This window comes from Haemorhous mexicanus, chromosome 6, assembly GCF_027477595.1.
Source record: "Haemorhous mexicanus isolate bHaeMex1 chromosome 6, bHaeMex1.pri, whole genome shotgun sequence".
Lineage (NCBI taxonomy): Eukaryota > Metazoa > Chordata > Aves > Passeriformes > Fringillidae > Haemorhous > Haemorhous mexicanus.
The window spans coordinates 34,010,625-34,030,779 of NC_082346.1; the positions used below are offsets into that span (position 1 = coordinate 34,010,625).

The following is a 20,155-nucleotide window of genomic DNA, read 5'->3' on the forward strand; positions in this document are numbered from 1 at the left end:
CCTTGTCTTAAAAATGAAACAAAAAAATCCAAAAACCAAAACAAAAATTAAGCTCAAGTGAAGGATATCTGCTCATTTCCCAGTCTGTGGACTCAGCATCCTTACATCTAAGGAATTATGGGTCTTAAAAGAGTTAAAGTTCAGTGGTAACTACAAAAAAAAAGGATGCATAGGAATAGATAGAATGGGGTTGAGGGAAGGAGGATTAGAATCATGGCTATCCCTAAAAAATAGGTGATTTTGTGAATTTCTTTGAGCATAAATAAATTTTAATTTCCTGGTTATAAAAGGATGCTTAAATGTGGCTATGCCTTATAAAAAACAGTCCAAGACTGAACAAATTAGATTTTGAAAGTTGCTCGTGTGTATTTTTGTTGAAAGAAAAGCCTGAAAGTTTGCTGCTGTTTTATGACTTTAGCCTCAGAGAGCCTGGAAGGTCGCATCAATATATCTGTAAAAAAAAAAAAAAAAAAGTAATTAAAAAGGTGTACCGGCGGTGAGTAGGTTCCCGTCTGACACCCGGTGGTTAAAGATTAGAACTACACGGGGAAATAGAGGAGGAAACAAATGCTGTAGTGAAGGGGAGTATTGAAAATAGGACCAAGGGTTACCATGCAGGGAGAAAACATTGAGAAACCCTCACTATTCTGAAATGTAATGAATCAGTACAATTACAAGTTAATGATTTTCTTTATACTACAGGGTGTGGTACATCTCAAGAAAGGTAGATTGCACTCAAGTTTTCTAGCTTTTGTTCTCTAATTACCCTTAAATTGTGTTAACATTCTTCTGCATGTTTCCACACACCAAATTTAATATGTATGGCCTTTTACAAAAATGAGTGTACTGACCAGAAGTGGCTATATAGTTCATTTAACTTCAAAGCTTCTGCTTTCTACATAAAGTTTTGAGATGATGGCAGAGAAGTTTCCTAAATTGCTGTGTAAAGCTTGAGGAGTAACCCGTCTACTTGAAATGTGAGTTATGGAGATTTCTGTGGGAAAGGTTTTCATGTAAGATTTTATTTAAAATTATTTAAGTAGGGAAGTTGTTTTATTACCAAAGAAGAAAAGGTAATTCTTGCACTGCAGAGTTGAACACAATAGTATAATACTGAATAATATTTGAATGTGTGTATTTGCTTTTGCAACAGTTTCAAAGAATGAAAATTTCCCTTAGAAAACACAGTGACCCACCCTATCCAGTACTTCTGGGATCGTAGGTTGAATTTTCAGGTCACCAGATTGACCAGTGAATGCTTATATCTTTTCTTTTAGAAATACTGGTGAAGAGTGCAGCACGCTTAGTATTATAAGATTTTCATGAGCATGTATTGAATACATTTGTAAATATTGTTGTTGCTTTGTGTTCAGAAAAGTTCTGTGTGATGATAAAACTGAACATATATTAGACATTTTGATTATGTAGGTTGTTCTAAACATCCCAATTTTATTTCGTGTTCAGTTTTCTCTGCATTAGGAAAAGCACACATGCTTTAGTGTGTATTTTCTTTGCCAAATAATGAAGCATGCCTCATACTGTACTAATCATGAGGAATAATTTTTGGTTTTATGTTTTGTTTCTGCCACCTGGTAGCATATTTTGTCTGTCACATATGTCAGCAATATCAGTCACTGCTATTACACAGTCTAAAACTTCTTTAAATGCATGTTTTGCAAATGAAAAACAAGATGAGGAATTCTTCAAAGTGTTCCCACCCCAAACTTCTGTCTTCTAATCAGATTGTAAGGAATTAATCTCTTAGAAAAGTCTAAGCTTTCTGATCTGCTTTGGTCTCCTTCCTTTACCACACAACATGAAAATACAATTATGAGTGAGCATGGTTGTTACTTCCAATTGTAAGTCTTGAGGAATTAATAAAATCAGCATATGGTATTCTGTGTATATATCAAGCTGAGAGCTTTACAGAAATATTTCTAAGTGTATTTGGTTTGTGTGGCCTGTTTTAGGTAGTGGGGGGTACTACAGAGGTGGCTTTGTTTTCACAGTGTTACTGCATGTGGCCCATGGTTAACCAAGGAATATCCACAGGATATTTTTACATGGTGGAAACTTAAATAAGTACTTGCTATTTGATTTGGGTTTTATTTGATAGGCTGAGCTAGTGTTTAGAAACACTTCAGAAATTCAGCAGTTCATAATTTTTTGCAAGACAAAATAACATAAGGAGAAGCTGCAAATACCAGCTCATTTATATATTTTTAGTAATAATGAAAAGCAGGGGGTGTGCAAGACTCCCTGCTAGTATATGAACCTAATGAGTGTAAAATACAGGTTCTCTGAGTGAAGCTTAAATACAATCTTACTTATGCTTTTGTCTCTAGCTCACCTAAAGCTTTACAAGGAGGGACCACCAGGTGGGTGGAACAGTGTAATGTTGTCTGTCTCTGTCTAGTTTTTGGTCTCTTTTGTTCCCATAAAGGTAGTATTTATCTTTCCTTGATGGAATAGAAGTGGTAAAATGTGAGTCTGCTATATCTACCACTCTTAAGAACTAAAACTTTTGTAAGACTACAGAAGTTCTATAAGATATCAGGAACTGTCCTCAGAATTCTAGTTTGTGGTACTTCAGTTTCAATGGCTGCCCTCCCACTAAAGTGAGTGAAATTTAGGTTAATTTCTTCTTAATTTCACATTAGACATGTTGTAATTTGGTTTTTTTTCTAAAGTCTTTGGAGCAAAGACAGTAGTCAAAATTAACGTGATCATAGATCTTAACATTAGAGTTATGGAAAACTATTTGGACATATACTGATCCTTAGAGCAGGAGCACATGTAAGGCTGACCAAGAAATACACTAAAATCCCATTGACAACCATATGAGATACTAACTGATAATATCATTAGTAATCGTAGAATCTGATTAGTAATGTCATTAGTAATCATAGAAACTGAGACTTGAAAATTAAGGGATGGGAATGGACCTTAAAGATCATCTAGTACCAACACCTCTGCCATGGGCAGGGCTGCATCCCAGTAATGAATCAGTAGGGTTGTCTTTTGAAGGAAAAGGAGGTTTAATTGTCCTTTAAGAAAAGGAATTAATGATATTAACCTGATTTTTGGAAGTTTATTTCACTTATAACCCCTGCTGTGTCTTTGTCTTCTTGCTCAGTTTTATACCCACCAAGAGCAGGACACGCAGAGCGTTGGCCATTTTTGGATTTTAAGTGAAGCTTAAGAAAGACATTTTGAACAAATGCTCATGACTCAGAACAAATGCTCATGACTTCTTTTAAGCAGCTCTTTTTAATTTTCAAATTATAAAATCATAGAATAGTTAGGGTTGGAAGGCGCCTTAAAGATCATCTAGTTCCAGCTCCCCTGTTAGGGCCAGGGACACTTCCCACTAGACCAGGTAGCTCAATATCTCATTCAAATGGCCTTATCACTTTTGTAGTTGTTTGCTGAAGTAACTGGCAATACTGAATAAGGCATGTTTCAAAGCATTTGTATTTTTCTATGTGTGTTTATTCAGTGGTAACTTCCTGTTGTCATGCTTTTCATAGAATTACAAAATAGCAATCTGCTGACTCGAAACTTTGTAGGGATTAAGATTTGGTTTTGGTTTTCTTCTTGATCCTTTTTTCTGATTGAGTTAGGAGTACTAGATGTTGGTGAGGATTCAGTCTGATTATCTTATAAGATTTAAAAACAAACCTTATGACCAGGATAAACTCTTCTTACATTATGTCAGTGAAGAACTACTTCTTAATTCTACCATGAAACACCATTTAGATGATGATGTGAGTAGACATCATATTAGAAGAAATAAATCCGAAGTACTTTGAAGCCCTCTTATTCCCTTTGAAGTTTCATAGTGACAGTCCAATCATGTTTGTCACAGCTACATGGATACTTCGAAGGAAATAAGATGGTGTTAAGACAATTTTGCATTAATTAAAGCAACTTGTATTGGAACTTGTTAGAATTTCCCTGCACATGCCATTAGATTAGGGAAGTTATATTGATCTTAGGTTAGGGAAGTTATATTGTCTGTATAGACTGCCACTAAACGGATTTTTGAGCAGTCTGGTCTGAGACACCTTTCTCCCTCACAATTCAATTGCAAGCATTTCCTATTTCCCTCATGTCCTAGTTTCACCCAGGACCCTAATGTTATTTGATACCACCTTATATCATTGTTGGGGGTGGGGAGAAAGGGACTCCAGCTTCCAGTCAAAAAAGCATGGCAGGAGAGGGAAAGCCATGCTCCATTGTTCCTTGTCTCAGGGTCCAGTGTGAGCATTTTTGCATGTGAATCACCCTCAGTCTTGTATACTTTTGTTATTAATATTGTTGCCATTACTGTTCATTTTGTTATCTCATTGCTGTTTCCAGTAAACTGTTCATCTCTCTACCTGTGATCTTCATTTTTGACATCTCCAATTCGCAACTCCGTCCTGCTTCAGCAGGAAGTGAGAGGGAAAGGAGGAACAGAGGAAAGAGGAGTGTGTCGTTTGGGGGAGTCTTGGTGGGGGCACTGAACTGGGGAGTCCCATTCCTAAATCTCACTCAAAGTGGGCTCTTCCACAGGACCCTGGTGGTGGTGCAGAGTTTTGTAGAAACTCTTAGGTATTTAGAGTTAGAGGCCACTTGCGTTATTTCCTGCCTGCTGGGAAACCAGGCAAGCGGACAAATTGTATTTGCCTGTCCCATAAAAATCTCCTGTTTTTCCCTTCATCCTAATGAAACAAATAAGTAAACAACTTCTTAGACTTGTTTGTGGAACAGAAAAAGAAAATCCTAGCACTCATCTCTTCCTATGTAACTTCTTGAACATAGTTGACAATACTGATTATACAGATACATGGTTCACATTTTGAAGATCATCTGAATTTGTAACTAAGAGGATTAGAGGTGTACTTATTTGGGAATTTAGTGGGTTTTAAAGAAATCAGCTGAAGCTAAACTGTCCATTCAATATCCTTAGCACTTCAGTATTGTAATTCAGCTTTCTCTGTAGAAACCATAGTCCCAAATGGGCTCACAGAAATTACAGGTATGTTGCCTGGAGACCATGTTTATCCTAAAAAGTCAGGAAAAATAATAAAGCTGAGCAGTTGGAGCTATAAATATTCATGGACTTGTTCATATTCAGATACCAAAAGCCTATGAATACTAGAATATCCTGCTGATTTACGTACTTGGTTTTTATGATTGTTAAGGGTAGATTCAAGGAGTCCTGTGTTACACATTTTTTTACAAGATTAGCTTTCAGGGCCAAAATTCTAGAAAATGCACTGCTTTAAAAATTAGCCCAATATGTTGAATATATCTTCTTTTGTTTCAAGTTATTTTATGTTTAAATTTAAAACTCATGAAGTACAATAACTGTTGAAAAGATTGTGCTTTTTGTATAACTTAATCAGGACAAGTAGCTTTTCTGTATTGCATTACTTTTTTCCCTATATATGTAAGTTTTGGTATCTGTCAACTTTCTGAGTTCCGGGTACTTTTTAATTTAAAAACTGCTATTCAACAGAACATGACTAAAACTTCTGGTGCCATACCATGCTCCTAAAGTTCTCTGTGTATTTTGTACAGTTTTTGCTCTAGCAGATGGTGATGTCTAAAAGGGTATAGACATTTGTCCACTGTTTCACAGTGCATGGTACTCTGTTGCTTCACACAGTAGATGTTTGTGATTCTATAACAAATTCCATGTCTGATGCTCTACTTTAAGCTCTTTGTTCACATCGTGTCCATCTTCCTTATTCAACCATTTTGAACTGTTCGGGGTTGCAGCTTCAGTTTTTCCATTGTGCTTCAACAAAAATTCTTTTATCTGTTCACATACTATGTTTGATGAAATTACAGGACACAGAGTTACTTCCTCCTTGCATTTGGTAGTTAGTTAAAACACAATTTTATTTCCTTCTTGCAGCCCATTACTTGGGTAGATGTTAATTGCAGGCTTTAACTGGAGTATTTCAAATGTTGTAGTACCTAATGATAAAGAAAATAATGTATTTTCCTGATGGACTGGTATTGTTTTACCAGTCAATGTTATCTTTATATGATCCATATTGACAACATACTTTAAAATCATGAAGCAGACTGATAGCAAACATGACAGTTAGGGAAGGAAGGTTATCCTGTTTGCACTGATTCTGTCTTTGCAATGTTCAATGCTAAAGTAATTTTTTTTAAATCAAATCAAAATTTTTTTTAAATAAAATACTAATTAGATTTACTTCTTCCTGCAGTTGCACATAAGCAGAACCAAATATAGCATGACTGGAAGTTAAGATGCTTTCTAATATTGACTGTAGCACCGGGTGGCAGAACAGGATCATGACAATTATGTAGTTCGTCACTTCAAAAATTGTGGTTTATTTTTTCCTAAGCACCTTATAAGAACATACACTTGAACAAGGAAATGTGAAATATGTGTGTTACTATTAAAAACCATTTAGCAAGCTACTCATTAGGAAAAAAGTAAGACAAAAAATGGTATTAAAATAAAAGTTTATGTTAAAAACTAATGAGATAACAAGTTCATATCTAGAATAAAACAATAGGATTGAACTGGAAAAGTAAGACTTGAGAATTTGCAGCTGATACAAAGTTAGTAGAAGTAGGGAAGACCTGAATACAAATTTAGCATTCTCTCATGAGAATGTTATCTGCTGGCTATGGCAAAACATGTGAGTAAATGGAAATTTAAGTTTCACAGTAAGTAGATTTTTTTTTACAATGAATAATTGATTTATTTTTCCAACAACAACATAGAAAAAGGAAATTTTACATTTTCATGTTACTGTATATATTTAGTCATCACTGAGGTCTCTATACAACTTTCTGTTTACTTTGCCAACTCTCAGATCACTTTCAAAAAGTGTTTTAGTAGAACATTTTACAATGACATGATATTATGTTGCTAGCTTTCAGCAAATGTAACAAATATTTGTTGAAGGCTTGTTAATGTATTTCTGCTTCATCTCACTATCTTAGAAAAAATGATCAGTTTTATGAAAGTTTGCTTTAGCTTCAGTGGGTTATAATTATTGATTGCAGGTAGCATCAGGTTGCAAAAAAAAAGAATATGTTCAAGTGGGCAGCAGCTTACATGATCTATTGCATTTTTCTTGTGATGGCATACTCTCAAAACAAAGGAAAAAGTAGAAAATTAGAAGTAGTAAATAAAAACTGAGACTACAAGCTGTTTGGAGTGGAATCTGTGCAATGTGATTGTTTATTTTTTGCTTGAATGCCGTTTGTAAAGGAGCGACTTTTAAAATTATTTTCTCAGTAACAAAACCCTAATTTACATGTGTAATTTTTAGGATTGGCACACTTAGCACTTGCAATCTGATTTTTATCTGATTTGTCTCAAAAGTTCTTAAGAGTAATATCTGCTTAAGGGGAAGCTAAATTTATGCCCTACAGCCACTGTCTTCTTGCAGGCAGATTGGAGACCAGGCAAATACAACAGGATATTTGTGCAATCAGCCTTCTGTTGTGTGTCATAATAAAAGAATTTAAAGCTTCAGCAAATTGACATTGAGGTGTTTAAGCGTGTCCAGGGCAGCAAAGCTGATGAAGGATCTGGAATGTAAGTCCTATAAGCAGCCAGTGGAGCTGGGCTTGTTTAGTCTGGGGAAAAGAAGGCTCAGGGGAGACCTGTTGCTCATTACCTGCAAGGAGGTAGCGGCCAAGGGTTGGTTTCTTCTCCCAGTCAGCTAGTGATAGGATAAGGGGAAATGGCCTCAAGTTGCATCAGAGGAGGTTCAGTTTGGGTATTAGGAAAGAGTGGTTAAGCACTGAAACAGGTCACCATCCCTGGAAGTATTAAAAAATAAGTAGATGTGGCACTTCTTGATATTGTTTGGATGTGGTCCTGGGCAGCCAGGTCTGGGAGGGGTGGGGGTACAGACCAGGTGGCCTCCAGAGGTCCCTTCTGGCCTCAGCCATTCTGTGGTTTGTGATTAGAAGCCATTCTGTGGTTTGTGATTAGTTTGTGTCAGTCTGGAAGGTCCCTAAGGTAGGGCAGCACCAGGAAGGGGGAAGTGCTGCAGTTCAGCTGCAGCCTTGTTTCTGGGCAGGCTCTCAGAGCTGCCCTCAGGTGTTCATGTGTCAGCTAACACAGCCGAAAGAGTTTCAGTGGGTGTGTGAGAGTCAGGCTAGCTACGGAGCTGTATCGGATTTCTTCAACTCTGGCATTGTTAATTTTTAACCTAGACAAATCACTCAGTGATACGTTGGTATTTCTGGATTTTATGTGTACTCTACGTGAATTATTTTTTGAGTGAAATGGAATTTACGAATTCAATAGTTTATAAAGTCTGATTAATATTTTATTCCCCATTTAGTTCCTTCTGTTAAAATGTCATTATTGTTTACTTTGCTGGTTTGATTTTTACAACTCTAAGCAGCATCCCAACAGTACTGCATAATCAAGCTTCATTATTCTGTTGCCAGTATGTTAAGGAACTGATTTTTGGAATTACATTAATGAAATTATTTTTTCTAGGTAAATTCTTCTGCATTTTAATGATTCTGATTACCATATCAGGCATATACAGGTTATTTTCCTAAAATCCTAACTATCTGTGTACAATTGTTCTAAATAAAGGTGACCTCACAAAAGACAGAAAAGGAATGGTCATGAGTTACTTTATGTTATGCAAGACAATATAATTGTGATGTGATTTTCATTATAATATCTTGTACAGAAGAATAGACATTTGCTTGAGAATTAAAGTACTTTGCTGGGTGTCAGCTTCTATCCAACAGATAGTTTGTTCTAGTTAAAAATAATAAAATTAGAAGCTTATGCTGTTGAATGTCAGTTTATATCATAGACAATCTATTAAATCTATTAGAGTATATCAGTTTATGATGCACTTGCTTTTATGCAGTAGCAGTGTTTTAGGAAATTAGTTTTTATTATTAATTCTTATAGCTTAGTACTTTCTAAGCATATTTTTAAGGAATAACTAAATGGTAAAAGAATTGCTACTCTCTATCTTACTTCTGCTTTAGAACAAAGCTTAAAACAATCTGTAGAACTTGTTTCAGAGCTTTCAGCTAGAAGCAATGAAAAACAGGTGCTAACAATGACATATACTTAATGGTTAAAAATTTTTTTTAATTCCTGTGCTGTGTTAGATTTCATTCATGGGGTTCTTCCATCATTCTCTAATTGCACAAACATTTGTGCCAAGATTAAAAAAAAAAAAGCAGCAGAAGGTTGGGAATGGGTAAACATGGTGAAAAATCTGCTTCTGGTGCTAGTGCAGGTCTCTGTCATCGTAGGTGAATTATGACTCTCTTACCCAAATCTCAAAGAATTTTAATCATTGGGCAATTCCACATAGAAAGTAGATCTTTTGTTCAGATAGATCTGTATCCTTCTGTTAGCTAAACTAAGAACTGATTGTTAGGAGCATTTTCAAAGCCTGTTATTTGCTTCAGTTATCATGTGACCTTAAAGAGCTAACCTTCAGGTTAGGACATTCATAAGGTTCATGCCCTGCAAACTGAGTGCTTAAGGCAGCTGAGGTGCCAGAAGGGTCACAACTTTTTCTGGGGACCTGAGGCAGCTGTTTTATCTCCTGTTTAGGTGAATGGATATGCAGAGCCTATATCCGTAGGGAATATCAATCAGTCAAAGGAATTAATAGCAGAAAATCTAAAAGTTTGTAGACCTAACCAGTTGTGATTCTAGCAGAGCAGTCAGGCAATTTTCTTATGCCTGAAAGCTCTAAGTAGAGACCTGTTAGAGGGCAAGGAAGAGTTTAGATAGATGCTATAGCTAGCTGGAATCACCAAGGTTTTTATTTTATGCTGTATAAAATATTGATCCCTTTCCTTTTGATCTTATGTATCAGTTATAACCAGTTATGCTTGATTATAACTTCACCTGTGCTTGGAAAAAATCCATGTCTACATGACATGGAAGCTTTACATTAAAAGCTTCCATGTCATGTAGAATTCATGGTGATGATCGTTATCTTTTCTTTCCTCTTTCCTTCATGTGCTCTGAAGAGAAAAAGGAAAAAAAAAAAAAAGAGAGCAGATAAGCACTGGAATATTTTATTTAACTGGTACTTTGGTCATACTTGGATACTTTAATGCTGTTTTGTTAGTTCTTCTGTTGAATGCGTCACGCAGACTCCTTAGTCTTAGAGACCATTGACAACAAAATTAAAATTCTTTGGCCTATTTTCAAACCTTGTGTAAGTTAGGGTTTAGTTGAGGAGGCAGAAGCCAAGCCAGAAAACTGGAAACCCACTTTTTGGATAAATTTGGATTTGAAAGCAGATGGAAGTGGGACTTTGGTCATCTAACAACAAACTCCAGTCACGTGTTTAGGAGGGCTGTAGCTTCTGGACCGGTGTCTTACGAAAGACTCTCTTAAGGTCTCTTAAAGCCTTACACCAGTGTTTTGAAGGGATGTCTGTTTCTTCATCTGGCCAAATGCAGTCATGGTACAGATTAAGGGGAACCATAGTATCAGTGGTCCTAAAGTTGTGTTTGGTAAATCTATGCCATCACTAAACCTGCATGATCAATGCCTGGCCTCGTCATTTTTTCACTGCTGATTTAAATTTCTCTGGCTTTCAGTTTCATGCTTTCAGCCTTTGGATTTTGTTATATTCTTGCTAAGTGGCAGAACTATCCTGTATCGCATTCACAGTATTATTCTGTACTTAAACTCTGTAATTATTCTTCGTATGATAGAATTAAGAGAAAAAATTCTATGTATCTTACTGTTTGGTACCTTCTGAGGTCTTCATTTTTAATTGTGATTGCTATTTTATCCAGTTTGACTGTGTATAGTGATTGTATGTTTATCCATTTAAATCCCTGTACTTGATGCATGTTGTTTGAGAATTCAGGTGAGCGTGTGTGTATGCATGCATGTGCATGTCATAATATCCTATCACCTCCACATTTATTTGCAAAATTAAGCAAAACTAGTTTCCTTTTGTTATTTCAGTCTGTCATATCTTTTCCCCCATTTTCCCTTCTCAGCATGGAAGACCTCTGCTTTATCCTCTTCTCTCAGAAACACCGTGGAAAATCTGGTCATGTGGTCTTAGAAAAAAAATGCTAATTACTGTGTTCAGATTTTCTTTTCCATCACCACCACAAAAGGTCATTTATTTGAGAGCCTACACCTGCATTCTGGACCCAGTGAAATATTCCATGCTGAAGATGGCACATTGTTTTCTGACTCTAAGGGAATGTACTTTTTTTATTTCTACAGAGTACCAAGCTGCCATTCTGCATTTAAAGAGGGAGCACAAAGAAGAAATTGAAACATTAAAGGTATAGTTTTGTAATCATTTATTTCGCTGTCTAGTGCATTTTACAGATATTTACAGATGCTAACATAAACTTTCTATCAAATGGTAAGAATTTAATTCTTTCTTTCATTGTTTTCAGTTGACTGCCAGCTCAGCTAAAATTAATTTTGTTAAAATCTATACCTGCACTCATCAATGATGTCTGAAAGCAGTTTTATTTGTTTCCTCTTTGTAGTTCTTCTTATTGCTGTTCTGTTAAATTCTTCCTGGTAACACAGCAGTGCAGTATTTTTGCATTGGCACTGGTGTTTAACTACTTACCTTTTCACAGTGAAACATACTTCTGTGTGTATGTTTCACTGTGAAAAGGTGAAGCAGTTTTGTGTAATTTTAACAGGAAAATTAGCATGTGTGAGACTTTCTGAAGTTTAGTATTGAGCACTCTGTGTTGATGTCTCCTCTTTTAAACTGTAAAATTGACCAACTAGTTGTAAAAATCAGAAATAACACAGTTCAGTATTAAAACTCATTTTCCCTTGGCTGTGGTAAGTAAAGTGAAATATTACAAGAGAGTGGTTTTATCATAAAAGCAGGAATTTAAATGGCAGTTTAACTGAATTTGGTAGTCACCCCTAGTTAAAATTAACAGTATCTTCCTTTTCTCACCAGCTTCGATATATTCTTAAGTATAGCTGCACTGTGTTCTAATTCAGGTTCATATGCTGAATTGTTAGTGTACAGGTCATCAATTACAAAACATTCAGTATTTCCTTTGTCATCACTAAAGCAAATAGTATGGAAAATAAAAAGATTTACTAACATGGCAATTCTGATAATCCAGTACATTGATACATTAACTGTGTCAGATTAGGCAGATTACGTTGTATAATGCCACATATTAAAATTTACATTATAAAATTTCACTGGGAACATATAATGGGGGAGTAAAATGATGTCATGATTTAATGTAATACTTTGTTACATTTATTCTTTAATGGTATAACAGAAAAATATGATGGTAGGTATCCCAACTGTGGGAAATTCTTGGGTTAAATCTGATTTTGTGCTATGCACTGAAGGAACCTACAGATAGGAATTTCTTTTAAGCAGCTCTTTTGCAAATGGATCCAAATTCCTTATGTGGTGTTTATGAAGAAGGTTTTTGATTATCATACTTTCTCTGCAAAAGGTTAGGAGTAGACCCTCGGTCTTTGTTATTCCTAAAAGGCCTAGAGAAATGTTAAGAAGTTATGGAAGTTATATGTATGGGAAGGTTCTCAAAATATTATTGAATTGTCCTCTGAAGGTGAAAGTAACCAACATTATCTAGATTCTGTTCCTTGAAACCTGTATATAGTGGCTTATAAGTGAGTGATATGTTTATTCTTTAGCATTAGAAAGTGCCCTATACTTTTGTTCTCTTTCTTATTGTAAGGTTTTTTCCTTGAGTATGTGAACAGGAATTCCAGATTGTTTTTAATTCTTCAGTATTGTTATCACTGTGTTAATTTTCTATAAACTTAACACAGACTACCCAGAGTGCAGCCAGGGCTTTACCCATACCACTGATTTCTGGGGGTTGGTGCTGAATCTATGAGACTGAAATTGCAGTGAATGTAGCAGTCTTGAAAGATGCACAACAGTCACTGGGTAGGGAGGGCATATGACTGTACTGTATTTTATTTTTCCATCTTATTGTTATGACCAAAACTTGAAGCTTTGTTCCTTTTTTTGAAGTCACTTGAATTCAGTTTTTGTCATGTAGTGTGTATACTTATTAAGATTACAACATGTATTACACCGAGTCAATTACTTGTGAATCTGAGCCTTCTCTTATTGCATAACAATCTCACTTAACTCTTGAAGGGTTAATTAATGTATATGACTCAACTGAATCATCCACATGAAATTAATGTCTAAAAAAGGTTATGCTGTTGCTGCATTTAAAGGATTTCTTGAATTTTTCACTTAATGTTTACAAAATACTGAATAATATAGTTTAAAGACATGGAACGATTTCTGTTCTGTACTGCTAAGTGCTTTGCTTTCCCTGCTCTTGCCACTAGATGTCAGCTGAGTCCTTCAGAAAAAGTTCCCAAAAACGTGAGCACGTTTCATACTTCCTTCTAAACTGTGTGTGGTGACATCTTGACACTGTTTGTGTATCTGTTTTAGTTTTAGGTCAAAAATTACCTTGCGCATTATGAAACTAAAATTGAATTTGCTCAATTGATAAGTCATAGCTGTCAACACCTTCACAGTGTTTGTCCAGCAGAACCAACTCTTGAGTATCTAATAACCAACTAAGTAGATGACAACAACATAAATCAAAATAATGTAAATGGACTCCTGACTTCTGAAAGAAAGGAATTTACTTGAAGGCAATATTCAGTCTGCAGTGCTTAATATTTAACCCAACACATAGCTGCACTAGAGTGCACCGCGCTTTTTTTCCCCTGCAAGTTAAATTGATAAAAAGAGTAAAAATTCAAGCATACATTCAAGCATACTTTTTCCCTAATGTCTCTGTGTTCCCTTTAGAACAAACCTACCAAATATCCCTTCATCTTTAGTTACGTGGGAGTTTAAGGCTGCTTGTTGAAGATGGAAGGAAAGTCCATAGCTGTGCTGTAACCTGTACCCTATGCCTGGATGTTTTTCTCTGACATAGATTGTTAGACTTCCACCAGCCCGCTAGATATTTTATATATTTCCAAACTGAGAATATTAGTATCTTCAGGTATTTCTATTACATAATAGTATTACATAATGCATGTCATATAATATAGTGTAAGATATATGAATAGGTATTTGATAAAAATTAACTATAGCTAGCTTATAAATTATTCAGTAAATATCATATAATAAAATCCTATTTTTACATCTCTTAAGATATCTCTTGGCAAATTTTAGAAAGAAATACCTGTATAGTTGCATCCATCACAGCTATGAACATATTACTGAAACTTAAGAAATAGTGAATAGTAATGCAGTTGGTATAAAGCTGCCCATGACGTTACGAAAGAGCAAGCTGGCCTCATTTAGGGAAGAATGTATCATGAGGTGTTCATAGTGACCTTTGTGGCCTCCATGGTAATGTTTGCATTTTTTGCTTTTTTTGTGAAGGTTCTGAGAGCTGAAATGTAGGAGTGGGTAGAAAGTAATTTCCTTTTCACAGAAGAACTTCCTTAACTTTGAAAACGATTTCATATCATAAATTGAGGTTAAAGACCAGTGCCTCAAAGTGCCCCAGAAAACATTGAAAAATGAGGAAGAAAAAGGAATGTGAAAGGAAAAGTCATTGCACCAGTCAAAATTATCTGATAATTTAAAGATAATTTTTTTTATTTTGTAGTGAGACCACAAAAACATAAAAACATTTAGGGTTTTATTAAGTAATAAAACTCTTGCTCTATTCTGACCATTTCATTCTTTTACAAATCTATTTTTTCATGTCTAATGCTTCCTAAGTTCTTTCTTGTCTCTTTGTCTTTTCACCTTCCTACTTGTTTTCCCATGTGGTCAGTGTGCTTCCATTGCTTTTTAATTATGGCATGAATATAACAAAGGTGCTGCTTCTCTCTGCAACATTTTGGAATTTTTAATTCAGCTGAGGGGGGCAATGGTGAATAGTGTTGAAAGCTCTTGTATGCCAGAATGCTTATCAAAATACCTCTTTATAGAAGTGGGTGATCTCAGTTTTATTTTGGCAATTTAAAATGTCTTTTACTTAGATGTCAAAGTAAAATTTAATTTCAGCTTCAGAGCATACATCACAAATTGAGTGTTTTAACACCAAATCAAAGCATTTTACACTATTTTAATTTGCCTAAATCTTCTTTTTCTATAGGTAGACTATTATAACAAACTGGAATACTTTTGAACAGATTAAATTGAAAGAAATCTGACCTGCATGCTGTTAAGTATTTTTATTATTCCTTTCTGGAAAAAAAAAGAATTTTTTTCCCCCCCTCAGTTTTGTTTGTGCATAACGTGAATTCTTGCATGGGATAGGGATATCATGATTTTTCAAAAGTCACTATGTTTTGAAATTTGCTATTAGGATATGGGGTCCAATGATGAATAGTGTTGAAAGCTTTAATATGCCACAGTACTTATAAAATCCAAAACTTTTTAATATATGTGGATATGTGCTGACTTTTGGTAATAAGGTTTTGCTTCAGGATGAGATTGTTGTTTTAACTTTTACAAGATGAAATGCATCCATAAGGTGGCTGGCTGCTTTGAATGTTCTCTGTTGTATTTTTGTATTCCAGCATGCACATACAGAAGAAAATCTGTATCATGTATGCTTCTCTCTCTGGTGGAGCTGCAGCTCAAAGCAGCAGCCAAGGTCAGCAAGGGTTTATTAGCCAGTCTTTTCTAATGAGCTGTTCAGGCTTTTCAGCATTTCCATGTGGTGAACTGATGAAGGTCTCCCAGCTTGTGGTTAATTATTGATACTAGTCTTGCCTAACTTGAAATGTTTCAGTCTTTCAGCTGCTAAATGTGTGGTTGCACCACTGTGTGTCTACTGTGTGTCTTTATGAATCTTCTTCTTGGTTACTTTGTCCTCTTGGAGGAGTTCTCCCGGTTCACTGCAGAGCCTCTCTGCAATGCAAGAAAGGAATGTAAATGTAAAGACTGAAAACAGCATAGAAGTTATAAGAAAAAAGGGACTGAACTCCTATGAAATTGTATTAAAATACTGATTTCCGAACTCCTAAGGCTGCCAGACAATGGGAGAAACGTTATCTTTAAAGTTTACATTTCTGAAAATAGTAAAATCCCAGCAGGAAAAAAAGTCTTCCTGTGCTGAAAAATTTGCATAGCCGTTACTAGAGGAGATAAAGTAGCAGACTAGGGAACAAAGGACAGGAGCAGTAAAACAGTATCTTTCTACAGCAAACAGCACTTAATCTCTTTGGAACCACCTGACAATTTCATCTTCATTCAGAAATGAAGCTTGGAATGATCCTTCATGTTGTGTGAAGATATTCCCCAGCTAGTTAATCTTTAAAAAAATTGCACATTACAATTTCTATATTCAAATCATACTCCATAATAAAATTCTTAATGACATTTTAAGCATCCCTGCTGTGCTCTGATACTTACTGTAAACAAAATTTTCCCATTTTCTCCTCCAGTTGTCATATTTTTGGTGCAATGTATGCTTTTCATCCTTATTTTCCTTTAGCAATACGTTTACATTGTTAATATTTTCTTATCAGATTGTTTGAATATCCCAGAAGCTTCTTCTTTCATTGTGTTGTGGGTTTTTTTCAATATGGCCACTTGCCATATTGCCATTCTGTTATTTTCAATGCAATTTCGCTGTGAGACTTGGATTGTTTAAACTTCATGTCAGCTGCAGAATGCTGTTAATTCCACATGTTGATCCAAGGATTCTCCTGTTTATTTAAGAAATTACCACAGACCATATTCCCTAGATTGAAAACAGTGAAAATCTCTTTAACTCTATTTCAGCACATGGAGATGGTGGTACATAGTTAAAATGTGCATAGAGCAGGACAAATTACAGCATTCAAACTTCAGCAAAACTGAGTTCCTGCTCAAAGTTAGACACATTACAAAAAATTCTGCTTAGTTAGGGCAAAAACAAAACTCTTAACTTTCCTTATAATCTGCTGCATTTTTCATAGTTTATGAAAGTTAATTTATCCCATCACCTTGCCTTGAATAAACATGTTATATACTCAGGAGAATAAAGTATAGCACACACTTTGAACAAGAGGACATTTTATTTTCACAGATATTAAAGATCTCTTTAACATAGAAAACAATTGTATACAAGAGAAATTAATTGAAGTGTCATCATGGAATTATAAAAGTCATTAAAATTAAGTAGTACCAAAGTTACCATTTTAATTTTGAAAACATGTACCCTGTGCTTTCTTGCCAAAATTATCTGCACTTTGAAATTTACTACATCAGATATTTGTTTAAATCCAGTAGTTGTAAGGCAATTTTTTCTGAATCAAATGTGTAATATTCTGTTGTTGAAAAATTCTGGCTCTAATATTCCTGATTTTATCAGGAACAGGGGCAAATTTGCCAAGGATGAGCATTTTGCCAATAAGGGAAAATCTGTCTGAAACTGGAGGTTAAAATTTTTTAAATAAAACTATTTTTTCTCATGTTCAGTAAAGACCTGATTTTAGCAGCTTTTGACTTTGCAAATCTAGTAATCACTGATTGCATCTTCTGGTGTTGAACAAACTTTCAATTGCCATTTCCACAAAGCCACCAAAGTTGTTATAAAATAACACTTCTTAGTCAAAACTAAGTTCCACTGATTAATGGTTGACACGAGTTAGTCTTGATTAGGTGGGGTTCACCCTTCAGAGAATGCTTTCAAAATGAAAGTCTGTCTCCTGACCCCCTTACTGATGATTAGGCAATGAAAGAAAACCCACTGGAATGCACAGCAGAAAACAAGAGCTGGATGTATGTACAATTTCAGGTGGAAAACAGTGAGTAGACATACTGAGGCTGGCAGTCCTTAGAGCATACACTGTACTAGGGGCACTGCACTGGCAAGATGCAGGGCAAAAGAGGTAGCCTGGAAATTAGGACAGAAAACAGTAGGAGATAGATTGTAAAGACTTGGGTCTGGACATCACAATACAAGTTTTACTTATCTGTGGGCAATATTCTCCACCATATGTGTCCTGGAATGAATACAGTCCATTCAGTATTTGATTTTAATTTAGCTGCCTTGCTTTATTAGTCAGGATTTGATCTGAATATATGTCATTTCATTACAGTTTTTTCTACTGTCATATGTTTTAACTTTAGGATGTTTAAGTATAAACTGGACTTTACAATATGTGTTAGGATAGGCATGTAATCTTATTGATCATAGACCTAAGGTTTAACAGATTTATTGGGATGCTTACATTTGCATAAATATTCAATCACAGTTCATTTTTAACTTACTTTGCAACTATACATTGAGTCCCAGAATCCCAGGATAGTTTTTTGTAAAAGAAGGTGTATCCTTAGTGGCTTCTTGAGGAAATTTGACTAAAATAACCCATGACTCAATGTGCAGGAATTTTGCAGATTGAGAAAGTGTAGAATCTGTTTTCCCAGGTCAGCATTGTCATGCCTTTACTATACTGGTGTTGTTTCTTTCTCTGAGGGTGCACACTTTGTTCTTACATACCTTTCAACTTCTGCACACGCAGAAGTCTTAAAAGCTTGCCGCTTTTTCATTATTGAATTTTTAACTTTTGTCTGGAATATCTTCCATCATGTTCACTGATTGAGATATTAATTCTGTCGAAGAGAAAGTTTCGGCATAGCTGCACAGCATGGAAGCATTGATGGGAAGGGATAAAATTAAGATTGTTCTGATTGCTCCCTTTTGAGTAATTGACCAAGGCTGTTTTTTCTGAGACTTTTTCGTCTGCAATATTTTCTTCAAATTCTATAATGGGAATGTCTGGAGTAGTGTGGTGATGCATAATTAGCATGCATTATATGTTAGTTTAAAGTAGGTGTGTCTTTTACACAAATACAGAGTCATTTCCATAATTAATGTTATACTTCTCTCTATCCATGTAGAATCTCTTTTTGTTGTTTTGATGGCAAATGAGGACACTATTTTGGTGAAGAGGCTAATCATTTCTAAAACTTCTCAAAACTTTCAGACAAAAGTTATATTCATTATGAAAAATAAAAATTGTTAGTTTGTAAAAATGTAGAGTTACTTTTTTTTTTTATTCTCATGGCACCATTTGGTTGAATAATTCCTGTTGAGAAGTTTTCATTGCTGCTCATTTCCTTTCTATAGATATGTAACTTTATCTTTGGTTGCTGTTTTCCATGTGCTTTACTAATAATGCTTTTTGCTTCAGCTTTTACTTAATTCAAATAATTGGTTGCAACTTAGCAACATATATCTTTGCTTTCCTATATAGTTAGAAAGCTTTGTTGTAATGGCTGATCTTGTAGCGTGGTTGCCAAAGAAATTAGTTCTTTATATGGTGAAGCAATGTTGACAGTAAACTCTCCTTTCCATCCTCTTCCCAAAAGAAAAGGAAGAAAAGCGAAGAAAAACAAGGTTGCATTACAATTCTGGCAACATCAGCCACACTAATAAAATCAAATTCAATGTTGGTTTACGACTTTGAATTTATGTGACTGCACAGGATCAAAGGATTTGTATCCCACTGGACTGCAAGGTCTATAGTTCATGGCAAAAAACCTCATCAAAAAGAACATTTTAGTAGTAGGGCTTTTCATTTTAATCAGCCACAGTAATAAAAAAGCTGTTAGGTGTCCAAAAACATTCTCCCAAGATCAGAGACAACTTGCTCTCTACTACAATCAGTTTTCTTATTGGATCCATGCCTCAGTAGTTTTTGTCACTGAAACTTCATCTTTGACTTGTTTTCAGCCATTTTTTGCATTGTTTTCACATTTTACATGCCAGATGCAAAATATGCCACCTCATCGTGTAATTTCCCTGGCAATTGAGAAATACTGTAACTTATCTCAAGTAAATTACCATCAAAACAAATAATTCCTATAGAATTTTAATTATCAGTCTATATTTCTACATATTGTATTTTAAAGTATTTTATTAGCAATGTTCAGGATATTTTTTCTTCGTTGCATATAATCTTCTGAACACCACCACAGAGAATAGGTATTAGTATTTTTGTGTGCATAGTAACTGAGGTTGTCCTAAGACTATGGTAACATCTGCAAGTGAGAAGCAGAGTAAGCTAGTAACTACAAAGTTTGTGATAGGAAAGGAATGTTTGGATTTTGCATGTTAACTGGTCTTGGTCCTAGTTCAACAAAAGTTTGAAATTAATTTTTAGCTTATGGTGTGGTTTCATACT

General features: G+C 35.1%; 1 protein-coding gene across 3 annotated transcripts in view; it reads left to right on the plus strand.

Moving 5' to 3' along the window:
- Nucleotides 1-20,155, plus strand: part of FMN1 (formin 1) — a 167,217-nt gene that overhangs the window by 46,385 nt on the left and 100,677 nt on the right. For all 3 annotated transcript variants that reach the window (XM_059849788.1, XM_059849789.1, XM_059849790.1), the window contains one exon: nt 11,240-11,301. In XM_059849788.1, coding sequence (XP_059705771.1) covers nt 11,240-11,301 — 62 coding nt within the window. The remainder of the gene's footprint in view (nt 1-11,239; nt 11,302-20,155) is intronic.